The following is a 21341-nucleotide window of genomic DNA, read 5'->3' as shown; positions in this document are numbered from 1 at the left end:
TGCACTGTGTCCTGCACTGTGTTTTGCACTGTGTTTGGCACTGTGTCTTGCACTGTGTCTTGCACTGTGTCCTGCACTGTGTCTTGCACTGTGTCTTGCACTGTGTCTTGCACTGTGTCCTGCACTGTGTTTTTCACTGTGTCTTGCACTATGTTTGGCACTGTGTCTTGCACTGTGTTTTTCACTGTGCCTTGCACTGTGTTTGGCACTGTGTCCTGCACTGTGTTTGGCACTGTGTCTTGCACTGTGTTTTTCACTGTGTCTTGTACTGTGTTTGGCACTGTCCTTATCTGACAAAGGAGGAAAGAACCTGGACCTCTGCAGAATGTGTTCGAAAAGCTAAAGACCTAAGAGACATCAAGTTGTTGTTAGAGTTTTTTTGTTTGTTTGTTCATTTGTTTGTTTGTTGTTATTGTTGGGGGTGGTTGTTGGATACCTAGCATGTACAATAGCAAATTTAGGCCTTCAAAGAACAATTTGAGGCAAGCAGTTCTTTCTTTTCATTACGTGGGTCCTGGGTATTGAACTCAGGTCAACAAGCTTGTTAGCAAGTGTCATTACTCACTGAGCTATCTCACCAAACCTTGTTTTGGGTTTTACCTGACAACTTTCATTAGTTTGTTTGCCTGTTTTCTAAGTTAGAGGACAATATTCACTTGTGGCTTGATATTTGTGAATATAATATTATCAATAATTGAAATGTTGAAAAATAATTCTCCAATCATGTGTGTTTTGTTACATTAGTAAAAATTATTTGCTGTTGTATCTCATAAGCATTGTTTTATCAGTTCAAAAAATGATTTAAGTATAAAAAATTAGCCACAGAATCATTTCCAGAAGCATGTATTTCATGACTGTTTTTCTGTTGTTTTTAAAAATGAGTCTTTAAACCTTTATCAAAAAAATAAGTATTATGACAGTTTTTCCTCTGAAATGTATCACATATCCTGGTATCCACAGATGAACCATTAATGGTCGTTATTTTTAACTGCTTCTTATGACCTCTGCTGAAAGAAATAATGAATAAAAATCAGCAGTTATTTTATAAAAATAATCATCTCACTGAGGTGACACTGATCAGATTCCTACTTGGAAGAATGAAGATGCTAAAATAGATCAATTCCTTCAACTGTAAAACACTGTGCTTTGCCTCCTGGGTGTGCTTCCTCCTGTTCATCTAATGCTATTTCACATCACAATATATACAACTTTTAAAGACTGAGACAAAATATAAGATAAGTTGAACTATCTTCTCAATTAAAAGCAAAAAGTTTAGGGTTCATCCTTTGAATACTATGTATCATACAATAATAGTTCATCCTTTGGGTAATCATTAAAAATAAAAGATCACAAATGGTATTTTATCCAAAGATTATTAGGGAATATCTTACATCATCAATGCATCATCTTCCATTCTTGATTGCTATATTCAGGTTTTTGATATTTTGTAGACTAGCGATATACATTAGTTTTTCTGTCTTTTTTTTAAATGTGATTCTTAAGACCCTTCAGCTTGAATTATACATTTCTTCCATCTACAAATATGGCTGAAAGTTGAACTTGACATGGATCAATAGGATCTGAGCTAAATATCTAAATGTGACCGATTATGTTAGCATCATGTCCACAGATCAATATTGAGTTTTATTATGAGCCTGACTCTATAATTGGGTTTAATCAATAAACTTTTGTCTCTTTTCCTTTGCAGTTTTAGGACTGTACCTCATGGGTTTTCAGAAACTACACTTAGCTTGCATTTAGCACTCTTCTCTTGTGATGACCAGAAAGAGATTTGTGTATGAATGTTAAGGAACAATGGGCATCATGTTTATAACTGCGGAAAGGTCCACTTCAGTGCTGATAACTGGCTTTGTGGTCAGAGCTAATGCAGTGACACCCCAGCACTCCTTTTGGGAAGCGTGGGGGCTTTTTCTGTCTATATTTAGTAAATCACGTTGAAGACTTTGACAAAGCATACCATTAATGAAAGTAATCATAAAAGCTTGCCTTTTGATAAACCCGCAGGGTCTGCCAACGTTGAAAGATGCAGTCTGTAAAGAGCAGTAGATTTGAACCTTTGATTGAAGGGCCATTTGGGATGTGGTGCATTGTCTGCATATCTGCACAGCCACGATGCTCCCTTTTTCGTGTCTCTTAAACTTGAAGCTTGAGAGCGTTCATTGCCATCTCTGCATTAAAGTTGGGCCCATTAAAAGCTCTATACAAAGAGCTAGACTGGAAGTGATCCAGCTGAAGCGCGTGTGCTTAACTCTGTCCTAGTTTGCCATTTGGAAAGCAGGCTGCTGGCCATCCTTGCTGTTTCCTTTATGAACAGACCTGGATTGTTTTGGGGTTACTTCTTTTTGCAAGAATAATCTTAAGATGCATCAATTTTTCTCTTTTTCTCTCCCCTTCTTTTTGTATAGGGTTTTACAATGCAGCGAGGACTGGCTTGGACTCTCTGTGTAGATCAGGCTGGCCTCATCACAGAGATCCACCATCCCCTGCCTCCCAAACACTGTGACTAAAGGTGTGCTCCATGTCCAGGCCAACTTCGCTTAAAATTGGGACATGAGATTGTTCTTTTAGTGAGTCTGTGGAACAACTTTGAATAAAAATTAGATTTTGAGCCCATGCGGTGTCTCAAAAGATAAAGGCATTTGCAACCAAGCTTGATAACCTGCGTTTGACCCTTGAAACCAAGATAGCAGAAGCAAAGGAACCAGTTAGTTCCTGCAAGTTGTTCCCTGGCCCTTTATGTGCATCCTGGGGTGCACACTCATACGCATAATAAATACGTGCAGTTAAAAGGTTTTCTTTGAATATATTCATTCTAAATGGCTTGTGGGTTTTTTTTCTTCCTGTCATTTTGTGACTTCAGATGTTGCAATTCATGTTAATATCATATATTCTTTGCATCATAAACAATGTATTAAGGGTGGTCACCTATTATCAAGAGTCCTGAATTTTATGTTCCTTGTAAACTATATCGTTGGTTATTAAATCGGAAACATAAATGTGCTATGAGTGACCTTTTGGATTTACAGATGCAGACCGTTTTCAGAAACACGGGATGGATGAGTTTATTTCTGCGAGTCCTTGCAAGCTTGACCATGCCTTCCTCTTCAGAATTCTCCAGAGACAGACTTTGGATCACAGACTGAATGATTCGTATTCTTGTTTGGTGGGTACAAATCTGTCTCTCCGTTCACCTATAGGCTAGAATAAAAGATTTTAGAAAGTGAGAAATAGTTGCTGTAAAACATCACTTTATTCCTGACTCATTTAATCACGGTAGTTGGGGTTAGGGTTGAAGAATTCCAATCGATTGCTTCTCAATTTGAAAATTATACACTCGAAGACCACTGCTGTGCCACTCAATAGATGGGAGAATAGACTGGAATAGATGCTGAACTGCTTTCTCAGTGCCTCAAGAGAATGCTGAGTGAAAAGAAAACGCTTTAAATAAAGACGTAAAACCTTTGCCATAGGACTCACCAAAACCCACACAGGCATTTTACAATGTATGTTCTACTCATCAGGCTTTCCTGCACTGCACCTGCCTCTATGACTCCTAAGACAGCATAAGCTCTAGGAGGAAGAAACAGAAAAACTAACAGTATGGTGGGGTATGGTATCAGTATGAGAAACAGAGGTGTAGAGGGACAGAGGGGTAGTAGCAGAGAAGGTCTAGGTAGGTTACTGCTATCTATTATGTGTTGAATGTAGAGTGAGATTTCGACATAATAATTTATATTTTTCTTGATACCACAGAGTCAGGGGATTAAAGTTATATAGGCTAATAAAGTATTTATTGTTGGAAATAAATGGCATGTCCTATCACAAGTTGACTCTCATGGACACTAAGGATAATAACTTCGTAGAGTAAGTTATAGTCTCTTTGAAGTCAGTTTTCAGACACTGTATCCTCAAGTCTTTGGAGATATCTAGTGGATACGAAAAAAAAAATGAATCAACTGTTGAGCTTACACTGACAATTTATCAATTTGTTTATGAGTCTGAGAATAGAGCTGTGGTTGATGGCAAGCACGTTTAATCCCAGCACTTGGGAAGCAGAGGCAAGCAGATTTGGCAGGTCTCTTAGTTCAAGCCCATCTGGGTTTATACAAAGAGTTCCAGGGTAGCCAGGGCTATATAGCAAGACTGGGTCTTAAAAAAAAACAAAAACAAAAACAAAATAAAGAAGGGAGGGACAGAGGCAAGGAAGGAGAAAAGGCGAGGAAGACAAGTCTGAGAAAAATGCTACCATGTGTCTCATATACACTAAGAAGGGAGTATGACGTGACTAGAAACAGAATCTTGTCAACCAGATTCACTAAATGTCTTTCTCTGTTGTGTTCACATTTCTGATTTAAGCTGAATCATAGTGTGTGCCATGTGTGATGTTCTAAATAGTAGCGACTCGGTGTCTGTAATGTGGCTGCTCCATTGAGTGCCTTCCTTGTCTCCTCAGTAGGGATAAAGACATTCCTTCCCTTTCCTTTATGAATGTCCTTCTGTAAATCTGTCCCCTTCTTCCTTAAGAACTATTACGTTTATTTTAAAGCCCTCTTCTTCATTTTATCATTTTAATCTATTACACTAATCTAGATTAGCTTGGCATAGTTTATAAAACTGCTGTAGCTAACCCTAACAAACTAACACTAACCAAAATTGGCTGTTTCCATTCTGCCTCGCTCTCAGAGAAGAGATCTTATTTAAGAAAGGCAAGAAACCACTCGTGGAAAACGCTAACTCTCTTATGATCACAGAAGGGCAGAGTGAGAAAGATCTTCCAGACATAAGCAAGCAAATGCATGCCACAGGTAGACTTACTGAAATTTGCTTTTAGTTTAGGTTATAAAATGCTTCCAGTGGATGGTCAGTTTTGGTGCAGGCGTCTGCTTTGTTAACCAACTCATAAAGAGATCAGAGTTAGGGAGTATCACTCTTTGTGACTGACAAATGTAAATAAAACTAGTGAATAAAATTTGACTAGTTTTGAATGGCAGTAGAGAGGGGCAAGGTGCCCGCACTGGGTCACAGGTTTACCAGTGCCTCAGGTCACTTCCCAAACTGACACTTTTCATCTGAAAATAACATTTACAGCTGCCCCTGACAAAGCAAGTTCCACAGCCGCTCTGAGGCTGCTGCTTACAATGCGTGAATATGCCTAACAGAAAAAGCAAGTCTTTGGAAGGGAAAATGTATTTTTTTCTTTTCTCCTGCAGGGGTGGTTTAGCCCTGGCCAAGTCTTTGTGTTAGATGAGTACTGTGCCCGCTACGGAGTGAGAGGCTGTCACAGGCATCTCTGCTACCTTACAGAACTGATGGAACATTCAGAAAACGGTGCTGTCATTGACCCCACCCTGCTCCATTACAGCTTTGCATTCTGTGCCTCTCACGTGCACGGCAACAGGTATTTTGACTTGCAAATACACAGTGAAATGTATAGGGTTGCCTGGGAAGACAGAGAGAGTGTGCTTTGCCATTATCACCTAGTAACGGATTGTAAATAGCAGGTACTTCTTAGCAGGGGAAAAAAATCACACAAAGGGAAAATGTACATCAATACACTGTTGATTCAGGCGAGCTGCACTTTATGTTTCTTTTTGCTGGCAAAACCACTTGAGAAAGAGAGAGACAGAGAACATATCCATGAGAGTGCAAGTTGCCTTTTCGTTCTTCAGTGCCACCTGGTTCTACATAGCTTAAGTGTCCAGACGATTCCTATTGTGGTGCATGTGTGTCCCGGGGGAGGGTTTGCTGTCAGAAGGATGCAAGGTTAAGGATCTTTGCTTAGCCTCTATGGAGTAAACTTTCACTGTTAAAGCAAGATCAGATACCATACTCAATGCTGAGACTCCTCCTAGACCCTTCTCTAACTTAGATTTCTGGAGCAAGTACCTGCATCAAAATTCTGGGCCATTGAATATACCTTTTATTTTACTAAGACAGAAAAAAAAAAAAAGCCACCTATGTAACCCTCAGTAACTCTGTGCCTCTGAGCTTAAAAATTTGTCCATGACACTATCATTCTAAAATTGTCTCCAGGGCAGCTTTGTTAAGACTCTAACCTTTTTGACTTATTTAATTATTATTCTATCTCTTATTTCCGCAGATTTCTTTTTTTTTTTTTCTTCCCACAAACCTGTGTAAGTTTCGGGTTATTTACAGAATGGCAGAGTGTTCAAGGAACTCAGAGTTCAGAACATCCTGATTCAAATTGATATTTAATAACTAAGTGACTGGGGTTGAGTTTCATCAGGTTTTCCAGAGTACCCATCTATAAGAAAAGCAAAGTCGTAAATCATAGTTGGAAGCGAAGCATACAATAAATTGTAAAACACTAAAAAACTGTTAATATTTTTTAAAATATTGATATATATTGTCAAAGCCATCCCTTTGCCAAAACTTTTTGGTTCTCCAGATTCCTAAGTGTACTGCAAAATCTTTCTCACCTCAGTTCCAAAGCCTGGTTTCTTCTTTTGAAGTTTTTTTGGGTTTTGTTGTTGTTGTTTGTTATCTCATATTCTTTTCCATTTCCAAAGCTGCCCCTGTGACCTCTGGATAATTCACACCCAACTATTCTGCAAAGCTACAGGTCTCTGCAGATATGTAGCATCTGTAATGTTCTACTAACATTGTCAACCTTCCATATCTAAAATTAAACCTAAGCTTTCATCCAGCCTTTGGGCAAACTCTTGTCATTCCTGTCTATAGCTGGAAATCCTCCTGATATGAGATAACTGTCTAATAAACACCCACTGAACAAAAGAATTCATTGTTTGTGGCCACGTCTCTTCCATTAATGGACTCAAGGCATCAAACTTGACATTTTTATTTTCTCCCTAGACCTGGTTGCTGTCACTGTCAATATTTCGCCTGTGTATTACACAAATTTCTCCATTTTTAATTCTAGTTATCTCTCCTAATCCTGCCCTTTTTGGGTTTTTGCTCTTTCTTGCTCTCCACAGATACATTGGTATTTGTGTAGATCATCATGGATAGATCACATTAGTGACCTATTTACCATGTACCCCTCCAAAGCCCTTAAGTAATTTCCATTCTAGTTCGATGCCCCACTGTAGGGGAATGCCAGGGTGGGAGAATGGGAGTGGGTGGGTGGGGGAGCACTCTCATAGAGGCAGGGGGAGGGGAGATGGGATGAGGGGTTCCTGAAAGGGAGACCTAGAAAGGGAGACCTAGATAGGGGAAAACATTTGAAATGTAAATTAAAAAAATATCAAATCAAAAAAAAAAAAAAACCATAAATTTTGAGTTGTCTTCTCACTCCCTGTTCCATCATTATCTTACAAAGTCACTTACATAGACACTTATCCCATAAAGCCTGTTAATTTCTGTGGGATATTTCCCTTTTTCCAGGTCTTTTGCAGTCAGGCCTCCTAAAAACTCTTGAAAACGCCTTACATAGCTCATCCAGACTCTACAAATCTTTCATCTGCTGCTTTCCTGAGCTGTTTCTCATGAGTGTGCCTATGTTAAACACACATCTTGCCTCTACCCTACTAGATCATATTTTGAAATTTAAAATTTTAGTATCATTAAGCTATTCTCTTCATTCATTAATGCAGTGCTTTGCATATTGTAGATACAATGAAACTTTGCTAAAATCTCTACTGCTGGTGTCTGTCAGTCCACAGTAAAATAAAGTTGATTTTACTTTTGGGGGGTCTTCTCCTGTTATCACTTGTTTATGGGCCCATGTTTGAATAGTAGGAAAAGGTTACCAACTGTTGTTTATTTGTATTGTTATTGTTGTTCTTTGTTTTTGTTTTTCTACACATCCCCAATCTGAACCCTCTGTGAAGTGCACGTGAGGTTGGAGAGCTGGTTTGGGGTCCTTTGATGGCTCTTCCTTGACAGCCAATGTCAAGAGCTCCTTCTCCAAAGCCAGTAACTGTGACATAGCTGATGCAGTGCCTCCTGAGCCCTGGGCTTTGAGATGCATCCCAAAGTTGGGCAGCACTCACAGATGTGTGGAGAGATTTCCTGGAAGCAAACCCAAAGACAATTATATAATCAGATTACTTTACTTATTGATGCTGAAAGGTGGAATTAAATTGCAAACACTGAGTGAGAGATTCAACTAATGAGGCCCCCAAATTTGTGTGTTTGGTGAGTATTTTAATGTAAAGCCCCTAAAGTAGCTAGGAGTGCTTGCCACTGCCTAAGAGGAAACCTGATTTGAATATGAGGTTGCTATAGTTACCTTTATTCTACAAAACTATTGTTTTCTTCATGATGATAATGTAATTTTTATGAAGCAAAGTTGGCATTTATTAAGAAATGAATTTAGTATATATTTAAGCAGGATGTTAAGAAAGGAGAGAGAGAGAGACATAGAAGAATAGTAGCCCACGCTCTAGAGTGGGTGTGGGCTTCTTGGGTCATGTAACTTGTAATAGAGTGTGTTTATATATCCCTGCATATTTAATTCAATTTTCCCATTAAGTCCACTTTATAAAAAGTTAAAATATACACAGTGAGTCCGTCTCTGCTTCAACATCTGGGTGGATGCAACTTAAAAGAGAGAAAGGAAGTGGAAGTTCAAACTTCAGTTCAAGCTAGATGTTATCCCAAAGAAGCTGAGCATTGCTGCTTTTCTGGGATGTTTGCAGCCCCAAAATCTCCATTCAGAGATGCCCTGCTCCAGTGATGCCCTTTTCCCATGATCAAGAATAAAATGGGCCATGTATATCTACTGGGACCCTGGCTCTGAAATTTGAAAGACTAAACCGGACTGGAAAACAACTGAACCTTCTTGGAGTTCAGAGCTCTTGGGTGTGAAAGACCAGGAACAACCATGTCAAGCCACTGGATACACATAGGGGCTCTATCAGTATCAGCTGCTATCATCCTTGTCCACTTTCCCGACCACCCAGCTGAGAATGACGTAAGCTGTGAGGAAGGAGAAAAAACAAACAAACCTGTAGTCCAGCCATTCTACCTCCTGCTAAGCAGACATACTGCAACATGCGTGTGATTATATTACTAATTTCTTTGCTAATAGGATATTCTAGTGCCATCACTTCTTTCTGGAGAATATGCTACCGTGGTGCACATCTGCTGGGCCTGATGTTTGTCTGTATAGAGTTTTGTTAAGAATTGTGTCAGTGTAGAGTCCCAACTTTCCTGCCGTCTATCGTCGGCATTTTTCTGATCACTCTTGCATCTGCCAAGACACACAGAGAATCGTTTTGTTCGTTACCTGAAAACTGCCTCTGACAAACAAATTCAAAAGGAAGACGGCTCGCCTTTTGTTATTAGCTGAAGTGAAGGACAGCAGCAGCAGCTTCTGGAGTGAATTTTTTTTTTTCAGGGAGCACATTCCCATCATGCAGTGCTGAGCTTGCTGGGTGTGTGCATTCTGTGAGCCGCATCTTCACTGAATAGCTCTCTGAAATAAAAGAATAGACACAAACAGAAAGGGCCTGGCTGGTACCAAGACAGAGGAAGACAGAAGGAAGAAAAGGAGAAAGAAAAAAAGTGAGTCAAGGACAGAAACCAGCCCACTCCTGTAGGAAGAGAACCACACACACCCGTGAATAACACAGCCTCTCACAATGAAGGTCCCGAGGAGGGCCGAGGCGAAGGTGAACAGAGATGGGAGAGACAATGCATCCTGAGGGCAAAGTTCGAGGCTGAGACGAGTGTTTATACGCCTCAAGTTTGCATCTCAAGCCAAGGGTGGCGAAACGAAAGCCACAGCATAAAATGGCTTTTATGTCCCAATTTAATGTAAGACCTACAATATAATCACCCATAATTCTACCTTTAGGAAAACCACCTGGGATCTGCTATGAGACTTTCAAAGGAGAGCCCTGATGTGCTGGCTCAATAGGAGGTAAAAGTGGACAATGTGGCTGTAGTAAATATAAAAGCCACCTTTTTTCCCCCTATGGGCATTTGTCGAATCATCAGATTTTGATGCTAATGCCTTCATAGATGCTAACACTCATCTTGATTGTCACTTCCGAGATGAAATCTCTGCCTCTCCACTCTAATTTCAGAGATAAGAATACCCATTTTAGTAAAATCATAGACAATGAATCAAAGAGGATCATATGATTTTCACTGCTAAGTATACGGCATAAAGAAATGATTGTAAGATTGTAATCCTAGCACATGAAAGGAGGAGACAAGAGAATCGGGAGTTGAAGATCATTCTGTATTCTCTGGCTAGCTCCGGGCTAGCACGCATGAGACCTTGTCAAGAAAACTCAGATAGACATGTCACCTGAATTTTAAGGGCAGAGGCTCACTTCCAAGAAGTGGGAAGCAAGATCAAATACCATGACCAGCGTTTCCCTCAGAATATGGTTCATCTGGCAGATTCTACCTTGCGTATTAAATGAATCAAGCTAAAAGGGCTTATGAATGAGTGCCTTTCACATGAGTCATATGACGTCTTTACATTTTCTGAGAAAATATAGAACATCCCTAAATCTGCTCTGATCTCACATTTTCGGCATTATCTTTACCTGCCCAACCTACTTCAACATGATGTAGGATATATGCACTCTTAAACAACACAAAGATAAAAAGCTCGGGGGAAAGGGAAGACTTAATATATCCTAAGAGCACTGAGATGGGAATCAAAGACTCTGGCTCTTCTACTTATCAGCCCTTTGGCTTTGAACAATTGGTCCTAATCTTCCTGAGCCGAACCTCTTACTTGTTCATGTGCCAAAAAACAAAACAAAACAAAAACAAAAACAAAAACCATGATACCTACTTGCTTTGGTTCTGAAATAGATCAATAAAAATTATGCCAACAATTTCTTTATAACCAGATACTATTGAGGTATCAGATCATTTTTTTTTAATGTACACTGTGTAAGTCTACTACCCCTTACACAAAATGGTTGGGACCAGAAGGTTTTAGATTCCAGATGTTTTTGACTTTGGACATGTTTGTATGCAAGTCACTTGTTGGGCACCTCCAACTGTGGCTGAGCTATGATGATGGAAAAGTTTTGTACTTCCGATTTTTCACCAGGCAGGCTGAGTTAGGTACATGAGCTTCTGGGGGGTCTTGTTATAGAAGTCCCAAGTGCACAGGTGAATGTTGAGCACCATATTAAAAAGCTTCAGGCAGAAGTGACTTGCTAGAACCTTGCAGCTCCTTTTCACCCTGGTGCTTGGGACCCTTGTAGACCGAGCAGAAGATTAACAAAAACATAAGCTAAAGCTGGAGGAAAGAAACCTACCATGAAGGTAGGGAGGGAGACAGACTGCATCTTGGGGAACAGTTACTGATGTCAGATAATCAGTTTCCTCTGTTTTCTGTTCGCATTAAGCAACTTTGGGATTCTTCCGATGCACCGGATAAAAGAGCCTGCAAGAAGGGGGTGTTTTAGTATACATTAGGTACATCAAGTAAGCTGTAGACAAAACCAAGGTCTCCATTGCTCGCTGGGACAACAGCATTCATTTTAGCTTTTCCTTCATCCTTACCTGTCATTTCTCTCTCCAACTGTGAAGCATCTGGCCGCCACCCGCTGTCTATTCACTAAGGCTCTAGGGAATAGCTCTCCAGTATTCAATGGGACAGTAGCTCATCCTCCTTCCTCTCCAATGAGATGACATCAAGCATTTGTCACAAGATACATTTCATCTAGAAATCCTTAATCTAACGCAGTATTGGTTGGATGGCTAATTTTCATTTTCACATTTGCATGGGTTCAAGCTCACTCTTTGCCCTCCATAGTTCCTGCAGCTGTTGGTTTTGACAAATTTAGTCATCTCTCCTCTGCCCCAAATGTGTACTTCCTGTCCTTTCCTTGTCATGGATTTTTTTTTCTTTCCCTTAATTGTTCCTTCCTTGATTTTGAGGCACTTTTTTCTTACCTTGCTAATTCATGGTAGATCATATATTCAGTGAAGTGTTTGAGACTCTATATTCTCCTAAATGTTGCTTTTATGGCATATTAGAAATTTTCTGTGTAGAAAATATTCAAGATTCCCTTCAAGAAATTTTGATCATTCGTTAAATTCTTGAGAATTGAGCTCAGACCTCATTTTATTATGTGATCCGTGAGCTGCCAATACATTGTAAGTTGTGGGGATTTTATTTATGGCCAAGTATGTATAAAATATCAAAATTCTTAAGATGCTTCAAAAATTGTAAATGTTTCCTGTTGCTCTTTTACCTGGAAGTAGTTAGTACAAGCAGAACCTATGTGCTTCATGTCCTCTAATCCTTTTCAACTTTTGCCTGTTAGATATATGACCATGGTGTGTAGAGACTGCCATTGCTGTTTTGCTTTCTTCTATTTCTGTCTTGCTTTTTGTCTTGGGGCTGTTTTACTATGTACAGTCAATCTTGAAATTCTTCAGTCTTCCTATGAATATTATTAGAGATCCTTATCATAACTAGTGTTGATTTTGTATCAGTGTTATTTACACAATTATTTTCACTTTCTTTTTCTATTTGTCTCATGTGAGCTTGTTCTTTTGGCTCTTGTATATTCCTTTTCTTTTTCTTTTTTAAATGTATATGAGTACACTGTAGCTGTCTTCAAAAACACCAGAAGCATCAGATCCATGACAGATAGTTATGAACCACCATGTGGTTGCTGGGAATTGAACTAAAGACCTCTGGAAGAACAGTCAGTGCTCTTAACTGCTGAACCATCACCCCAGCCCCAGCTTCTCTATGTTCTTAAATTTTAGTGTGAATTGACTTTTTTTTTTAGTGTGGTAATATTTTAGTGAGTTCAGTCTCTTTACTATTAACATGCATTCTAATGAAAGTACATTAACATTTACCATTTGATTCTACATTTTCTTTTGTCATATACTTGGAATGCCTTCTTTCTCTAGTTCCCTGTTGCATATTTCTTTCTCCCAATAGTTTACATCTTCCAGCAGTTGTGTTTGAACTTGTACCAGATCCATGGCTGAACCTTTAAAGTTTCATGCAAGATTAGATAACCTTAGCTCTTCTCTGTCTTCCTTGCTTGCGAGCTTATATCATCAGGTTTCCAGCTGTATAATTTGTTTTCTAACAATACAAATTGTTAGATATTATTTTTAATATTTTATAATCAAAATTTGCTTATGTTGGTTGATAAAATTAGAAACAATTTTACTATGACCTACAGTGTAATTCTTCGGAATTTCCTGTATGGAAGTGCCAATGGTTAGTGAATATTTCTCTCTGGAAATTTCCTTTCATTTACCCTGCCCTTTAAAGGAAGCTTTGCTGTGTATACAGTGATATACTGATGATTATTTTCGCTCAGAATTGAAGACATTGCTAATTTTTCCAACTCTCTTTATTGCTTTGGAACATAATTAACACTCTTTTCTCTGCTTGTGCTTTTACGAGTGAGTGTGAGAAGATAGGTTTGTTATAATATACCTATATATGGTATCTCTTTTCATTCCTTCTCAGTGATTTCTGTGTGGGCTCTCTGATTTATGTGTGCTAGTTTGGGGGTAACTGTGGATTTCTTTTGATTCACCCAGATTGAGATATAAAGAAGTGTCATGTTCTGGATAGAGTGCTGCTGTGTTTTTAAGCACTTTCTCTTCTCCATTCTATTCTCTTCTAATTTACCTATTTCCCAGCTAGAAGGTCTTTTATCTTCTATTAATAGATCTTTAATGTCAGACAGCATGATGAATTGAGACCTTGGCTACCACCAAAGTAGAGCACCAAAAAAGAAAATCTGGCACTTCAGTGGGCTGTTATTTGAGTTAGGATAATTGAGGCAGGAAGACCAATGTTAAATGTGGGTGCTCACCACGGGCTGGGATCCTGTGCTGAACAAAAAAGAGAAAGTGAGCTCAGTACAAGTGTTCTCTGGTTTTTGACTGTGGGTGACCAGCCACTTCCTGCTTTCGCCTTCCTGACTTCCCTGCTACAGCGGACTGTGTCCTTGGAACTATAAGCCAAAAATAAACACTTCCTCCTTCAGGAGTTTTTGGTCAGATAATTTTGTTCAGCCATGAGTCAAGGAACATACCTGTCTACCATGAGTCAAGTAACATATTTCTATCCTCCTTTTAGCAACAGAGTGTTATGTTTAATATTTTCAGCTTGCCTTGTAATTAATAAGTCGACAAACTTGGTTCAGGAGGAGAGAAGTGAGAGAGAGGGAAAGTGAGAGGGATATATTTTTAATTGTCTGAAGAAAACAATATCACTGTTGTGCAGAAGTATCTACAGCAGTCTGTAAGTGAATGAGTGTGGTGTGCTGTTACCGTTCTACTTGGCACTGTAAACCTGGGGCCTAAAAATGAGATGGATTAAAGCCTTGTGCAAGAGCAAACTTTATTCAGAGCATCAGACAGTTTATATTCTGAGGGTTTTCTAGGGGGATAAACAAGTCCAAATTAATGAAGTTCACATGAGTTTGGGCTGAATACACTTAAGAGGACAACCCATGCATGGAAACATTTTTGAATAACAAAAGTAAAATGATGGGTAATCTGGAGCAAAGCCCACTCCTGTGTACTACACCTGGGAAAGGCCAAAAGCACTTTCCAGAATGATCCATGTCATGGGGGAACCGAGGCTACAAGACTCTTGTTTTGGTTACTTGGAGTTTTGTCACGAGCTCCTAGAAATCTCACACAGCTTCAGTCATACACTGTGTTCAGACACTGTGGCATGCTCAAAACCATTTTTCGTTGTGACAACACTTAGTAGAATTAATCGTTAAATGTTTTAATTGATTCAATGGAGTGATTCTATGGCCCATGAAAATGACTAGAAATACATAGTAAGATGGCTGTCATTTTAAGTATAGAACTTTATATTGAAAAGAATATAACTTTAACATATAAAACTTAAAATGATTACAACAAATAATAAAGACTACTGTTAATGCTGCTGCAGAAAAATTGATGCCCTCAAATGCTGCAGATCAGATTGTAAGGCTCTTTTGCTTTCTTTAAAAAGCAACTTTACAATGTATCAAATAATCAAGTATATCATGTTTAACTTAGCATATACTCTAGAGACATTTCCCAAAGGAAAAAAAACCTATGATTTAAGAACCTAAAGTACAAACCTAGTTATTAAAGTGTGAACTATAGTAGATAAATTAGAAGAAACATCCAAATCGGTTCTAAAAGAGAATTACATGGATGCGCCATCTGATTAAATGCTCTTCCATTAGAAAAGATATGTTAGAATATTTAAGTGATATGCAAAATGTCTACTAAGTTCATTAAAATAATACAATTGAATAATAGATATCTGTAGAGTTATAGAAAAAATTAGGATGATATTTATAGTACTTCCAGTTATTTTTGATTGGCATTTTATACAAAAGTTTTGTTCCTTTTTTTATTTTATTTTTTCTGAATCCCTTGTCTCTAGCTGTCAATAAAGGTGACATTATATTTTAAAATACAATATAGCCGGGCGGTGGTGGCGCACGCCTTTAATCCCAGCACTTGGGAGGCAGAGGCAGGCGGATTTCTGAGTTCGAGGCCAGCCTGGTCTACAAAGTGAGTTCCAGGACAGCCAGGGCTATACAGAGAAACCCTGTCTCGAAAAACCAAAAAAAAAATAAATAAATAAATAAATAAAATAAAATAAAATATAAAACGTAAGAGAGCCAATGATTGATTGATTGATAAATTGATTGAGACAGACAGATAAAGATAGATTATAGATAGATATCAAAAAAGTATGTAGCAATCTTCTAGTTTTTGTTTTAATTTTATTTGTTTATTTATTTACACTCCAGATTTTACCCCCCTAGACTACCCCACCCCCACCCCTGTCCACCCTCTGACTGTTCCACATCCCATAACTCCTCCCCACCCCGCCTCCACAAGAATGTCCCCATCCCCCAACCCCCACCCCTCCTGAACTCCAAACTCCCTGGGGCCTCCAGTCTCTTCAGGATTAGGTGTATCATCTCTGAACACATACCTAGTAGTCCTCTGCTGTGTATGAATGGGGGCTTCATATCAGCTGGTGTATGCTGACTGTTTTGTGGTCCAGTGCTTGAGAGATCTCAGGAGTCCAGATTTATTGAGACTGCTGGTTCTCCCACAGGGTTGCCCTCCTTCTCAGCTTCTTTCGGCCTTCCCTAATTCAACCACAGGAGTCAGTAGCTTCTGTCTATTGGTTGAGTGCAAATATCTGCATCTGACTCTTTCAGCTGCTCATTGGGTATTCCAGAGTACAGTGATAGCTCCATAGGCTCAGTAATACTGCCAGGCCTTCAGACCTTCCCTTGAGCTGGATCCCTCTTTGGGCCTATCGCTGGACCTTCTTTTCCTCAGGCCCCTCTCCATTTCCATCCCTGTAATTCTTTCTCACAGGAGCAATTATGGGTGAGAGTCTTCACTAACCCCACATTCAATAGAGGACTAATATCCAAAATATATAAGGAATTCAAGAAACTAGCTACCAAAAAAAACAAAAAACAAAAAACAAACAAAAAAAAAACAACCCAATCAAAAACTGGGGTATAGAACTAAACCGAGAATTCACAACAAAGGAATCTCGAATGGCTGAGAAGCACCTAAAGAAATGTTCAAAGTCTTTAATGATCAGAGAAATGCAAATCAAAACGACCCTGAGATTCTACCTTACACCCATCAGAATGGCTAAAATCAAAACCTCAGGTGACAACACATGTTGGTGAGGATGTGGAGAAAGAGGAACACTCCTCCATTGCTGGTGGGATTGCAAACTGGTACAACCACTCTGGAAATCAATCTGGAGGTTCCTCAGAAAATTAGAAATAGATCTACCTGAAGACCCAGCAATATCACTCTTGGGAATATATGCTACAGATACCCCACATGTTCCACTATGTTCTATTTGTGATAACCAGAAACTGGAAACAACCCAGATGTCCCACAAGAGAAGAATGGATACAGAAAATGTGGTTCATTTACACAATGGAATACTACTCAGCTATTAAGAAACAGTTCCCTGAGTTTTGCAAACAAATGGATAGAACTAGATAATATCATCCCTAATGAGGTAACTCAGACTCAAAAGGACATGTGTGGTATGTACTCACTATTAAGTGGATATTAGCAAAATTAAAAAAAAAAAAAAACAGAATACCCAAGAAACAATCCACAGAACTCAAAAAGGTCAACAAGCTGAAGGGCCCAAGTGAGGATGCCTCAGTCCTACTTGGGAGGGAGAAGAAAGCAACCACAAGTGGGGAGGGAGGGAAGGACCTGGGAGGGAAAGTGGGCAGGGGGTGGGTTAGCAGGAAGGGGGTAGGCAGAGGGGAGCCTGATCTGGTATTGGGTGAGGGAAAAGGACTGAAACCCTGAGGGCCAGCAGAAAGAATGGCAACAGGCAACCTCAGGAGGTAGGAGGTTGGTGGGACTCTCCATAATGCACCAGAGATGTGGGAGTTAAGAGACTCTCAGGACTCAAAGGGAGGGACCTTAGATGAAATGCTGGTCAGTACGGAGAGAGAACTTGCAGATCCTACCTCCAGCAGGAACACAGGGCATTAAATGAGGGAGGGGGTTGCCATCCCACAGTCAAAACCTGTAATTATTCCTGTTTGAAAGAACTACAGTGATCTTCTATTTTTAATTCAAATTCTCTTAGCATTTTGTTTGTCTTGAATTCTAGAGTGTGTACAAATTTCTTAACTTGAATGAGTTTTCTTGTGTGCTCCCAAGAGAAAATAGCTAACGAATACCTCTTTGTCTTTGGCACAACCTAGAAACTCCATCAAGTCTGGGATCTTTAAAAACTCTAATTCCTGATTCCACTGTAGAATTATTTTTTTAATGTTTACAGTCTCCAAGAAAGCAGAATGTAACACAAAATGCAAAGAAAGGATCCTAAGAGAGCGGTCTCTGTATAAAACAGAGCTGGGAGTTACATGAGAGGGGCGGGAGGCAGGAAAGGGAAGGGGTAAATAATGTAATTATATTTTAATTCGAAAAAAAATTTTAAAAAGCTCTTATAAAAGAGAGTAAGGAAGAGAATTATGATTTCAAACTTTCATCTTCACAATTTTTCTTACAGAATGTCTTTCTCCAGTCTCAGTAAGAGGGTATGGATATAAATATAACTTCAGAACAGGAAACAACGCTGTTTCGATAATGCACACCCATCCAAATGCTAGGCCATCCTGACCGAAACAATAGGAAGTGTTGCAGGTTGGGAAAGTCAGAGGGGGTGACCTTCCTTGTCCTCATCATCCCCCACCATTCCTATTCTCGCACCGGGCCTCCCTCTCCCTTTCACAAATGGATATTGGTGGGAAATACACGAAGTGCAAAGTGGCTTTACCCGCTGTGCTGCAGGCAGAATTGACAATTCAGAAATACCACCCTCTAGGTGTCTCTTCCCCTCTCACTCTCTCTAGGGGAAAGTAAGATGTCATACATTCCTCAGAGGAGAACACAGGTGACAGGAAGCCTCTCAGAAACCCAAAGCATCTGGTACTGTGACATTGGCCTTCTCGGTGCTTACAAGTGAACTCTTAACCACAGTTCACCAAACCAGGACACAGACTTCCCTGATGGGTTATAGGAGTTTGGAAGAAATTCATATCATTGATAAAATCAGTTTTCTAAGTAACATTGCTTCTGGCCTGTCCATTCAACCCATGCTGTCCAGCACTTAGTCCCTATCCATGCCTAGAGATTTGAGGCTCACTTATCCCTCAAGTACCTAGAAACTGTCCAGATGGAAATGACCATGAAAAATAAAGTGGCTTTCGAAAACAAAACTTGAGTTCTTAGATGCTAGGTGGTGATTTATAAGCAATAATTAAGAAGAAACCCTTAGTTAAGTGATTTTTGTTAGACGTACTGCTTAAAGTTCAACAGATTCCACTGTCAGTAGACATCTTAGATACTTTATACAATTTGACCGTGAACCTCAGAGAGGACAGCATGATTTGTGTTACACAGAAGGTGACTTGGGTCTGTTCATCCTCTGCTCCTAGAGGCTCTCCAGTGATCATTGTCCATTACAAAGTGTTTTGAAAAATGTAGTAAGCAAATCATCTTTGCTCAAAATTATACACAAATGGGTCTTAAACATGCTAAAATTAATTTTTGTTTGTATCATTGGCCTCTGGGAATTTTTTTTTTTTACTCTGAAACAGTAGTGTAGAATGTGTGAACGACAAATTCCACAAGCACAGAAAGTGAAACTGCACTTCCTGCCCATCCATATCTGAGGATTTGCCTAGATGCCTAACTTTCTTCTCTACCTAAACACTGAATGCTATAACCATTTTGTGTCACATTTTCTCCCAGACTTATTTTAAAACTGGAAATTAATTAGCCTTTTCCTTTGTAGGCACCTATTTCTAAGCTGCTTTCTCTGTTCTAGAAGTCAGTAGGTAATAGAAAGCTCGATAATATTGTTTATTCCTCTCTTGCCTATCTTATGTTTTTTAACGATTTATTTATTTATGTATATGAGCACTTTATTTGCATGGCTGCCTGTATGACAGAGAGCTTCAGACAAAGGAGGGAATCAGATCACATTAGAGATGGTTGTGAGCCATTGTGTGATTACTGGGAACTGAACTCAGGACCTCTGGATAAGCAGCCAGTGTTCTTACCCAGTGAGCCATCTCTTCAGCTCTCTGTGTTATGGTTTTTAAGTCAACTTCCTTAAACTATAGTTTATATTTACTGGTAGAAAAAGGGCAAAACAAGATATCTATTGTATATAAATATTTTTTTCTTTTAATCATTGTTGTGAAGCCATTTCCTTGGAGATAAAACTCCATCTTGGTGGGAAGCTTGTTGAGACTAAGGGTGTTTTGTGGGGAAGAAAAGCATCCCATCCTGTAGAGAATCTCATTAAGCCTAGGGAATAAACAACTCAAAAGCCTCAGGAATTCCCTGAAACTGACCAGATACAGTAGGTCTCTTATTTCTCAAGCTTACATAAGTGAAAAGGACTGTTGAGAGATATTTTCAGACAAGCTTAGCTTTTTTGAAGAGGCTCAGACCATCTGAGCTGCCTGAAAGAGACATTCTCCAACATGTTGAGCTGCATGTAAGTGATATGTTCTACATTTCCTGATTTTGTGGGGTGATCTTTTGGTTGCTTTAGCTATCTTTGGGTTATTTCTGCTACTGAAAATAACCCCTGACCCATAAAACTCAGTTTTGGTCTGTTATTACTTCTCTGTCTCGGGTAAATAGACATTTGTTTATGACTCTTCCTCAAGAATGGTGTCATGCAACATCATAATCTGCCATGTTGACTAATACTACAAGTTGAAAATACCTTATTCCATAGAAGAATTACAAAAAACTATATAACCCTCATGAGATATGGTAATGGATCTGCATTTCAAATAAACAGTATTTTTCACTGCCTGTATGCAGATATTATGTGCATGTAAGTATCTGTATATACAGACATATGTGTGTATGTGTGTGTGTGTGTATTATTTTGAATATAGAACATGATGTGTAGCCACATGGGAGATCAGACTCAGTCACTGGCAGAAAGTTCTAATGTATTAGTTCTATCCTTTAGTGATCTTTGAAATATGATGAACATAGACACAACTGTATTTATTATTTAGTTGCTTTCTATCATAGTTTGACTCCATCCATAATTAAAAAGATTCCCACAGGAGTGGCCCTTGGTCCTGTGAAGGTTCTATGCCCCAGTATAGGGGAATGCCAGGGCTAGGAAGCAGGAGTGGGTAGATTGGTGAGCAGAGGGGGAGAGGGGAGGAGGGGATAGGGGATTTTCAGAGGGAAAACTAGGAAAGGGGATAACATCTGAAATGTAAATAAAGAAAATATATAATAAAAAAGTGGGGAAAAAGATTCCCACTGCCAGTCTATGTTTCATACTTTGCTTGTGACTCAAGCCTCTTTCACAGAGCACTCTACGTTTATTGAAATCTTGTTACTTCAATTAATATAAGCCATGAAGCAAAAAAAAAAAAAAAAGGCTATTAAGTCTTGATCCATGACAATACATTTTCTTCTCAATACCACTTTAACATTTGTCAGCCATAGAGTTAAACCACAGTTAACATTCAGGTCAGGAAAATTTTCATTTATGTTAGAATTCTAAATCACTATGTTTGACCAGTCTTTGTTATCACAGTGAAAGATGTATCATTACCTTTTCCTTTTATACCTCAGGAGAAGAGTTATCTTCTTGAGATTTAAAGTAAATTAATTTGAATATAACTAAAATGACAAGTAAATACTAGAGATTTTCTTCTGAATCTAAACATATATTTTCCTTTTTAAGAGTGCTTTGACCCAAGCTGGGCGGTGGTGGCACATGCCTTTAATCCCAGCACTTGGGAGGCAGAGGCAGGCGGATTTCTGAGTTCAAGGCCAGCCTGGTCTACAGAGTGAGTTCCAGG

The 21341-nt window shown here is 39.1% G+C and overlaps 1 protein-coding gene across 10 annotated transcripts in view; it reads left to right on the top strand.

Annotated features, from left to right (window-relative positions):
- The window catches only part of Cadps2 (calcium dependent secretion activator 2), a 534832-nt gene that overhangs the window by 387464 nt on the left and 126027 nt on the right, over positions 1-21341 (top strand). For all 10 annotated transcript variants that reach the window (XM_021164381.2, XM_029478701.1, XM_029478705.1 and 7 more), the window contains exons 12-13: positions 3048-3184; positions 5232-5419. In XM_021164381.2, coding sequence (XP_021020040.1) covers positions 3048-3184; positions 5232-5419 — 325 coding nt within the window. The remainder of the gene's footprint in view (positions 1-3047; positions 3185-5231; positions 5420-21341) is intronic.

Source organism: Mus caroli, chromosome 6, assembly GCF_900094665.2.
Source record: "Mus caroli chromosome 6, CAROLI_EIJ_v1.1, whole genome shotgun sequence".
In the NCBI taxonomy this organism is placed as follows: domain Eukaryota; kingdom Metazoa; phylum Chordata; class Mammalia; order Rodentia; family Muridae; genus Mus; species Mus caroli.
The sequence above is the reverse complement of the archived record's forward strand: the minus strand, read 5'-3'. Positions and strand labels throughout refer to the sequence as shown.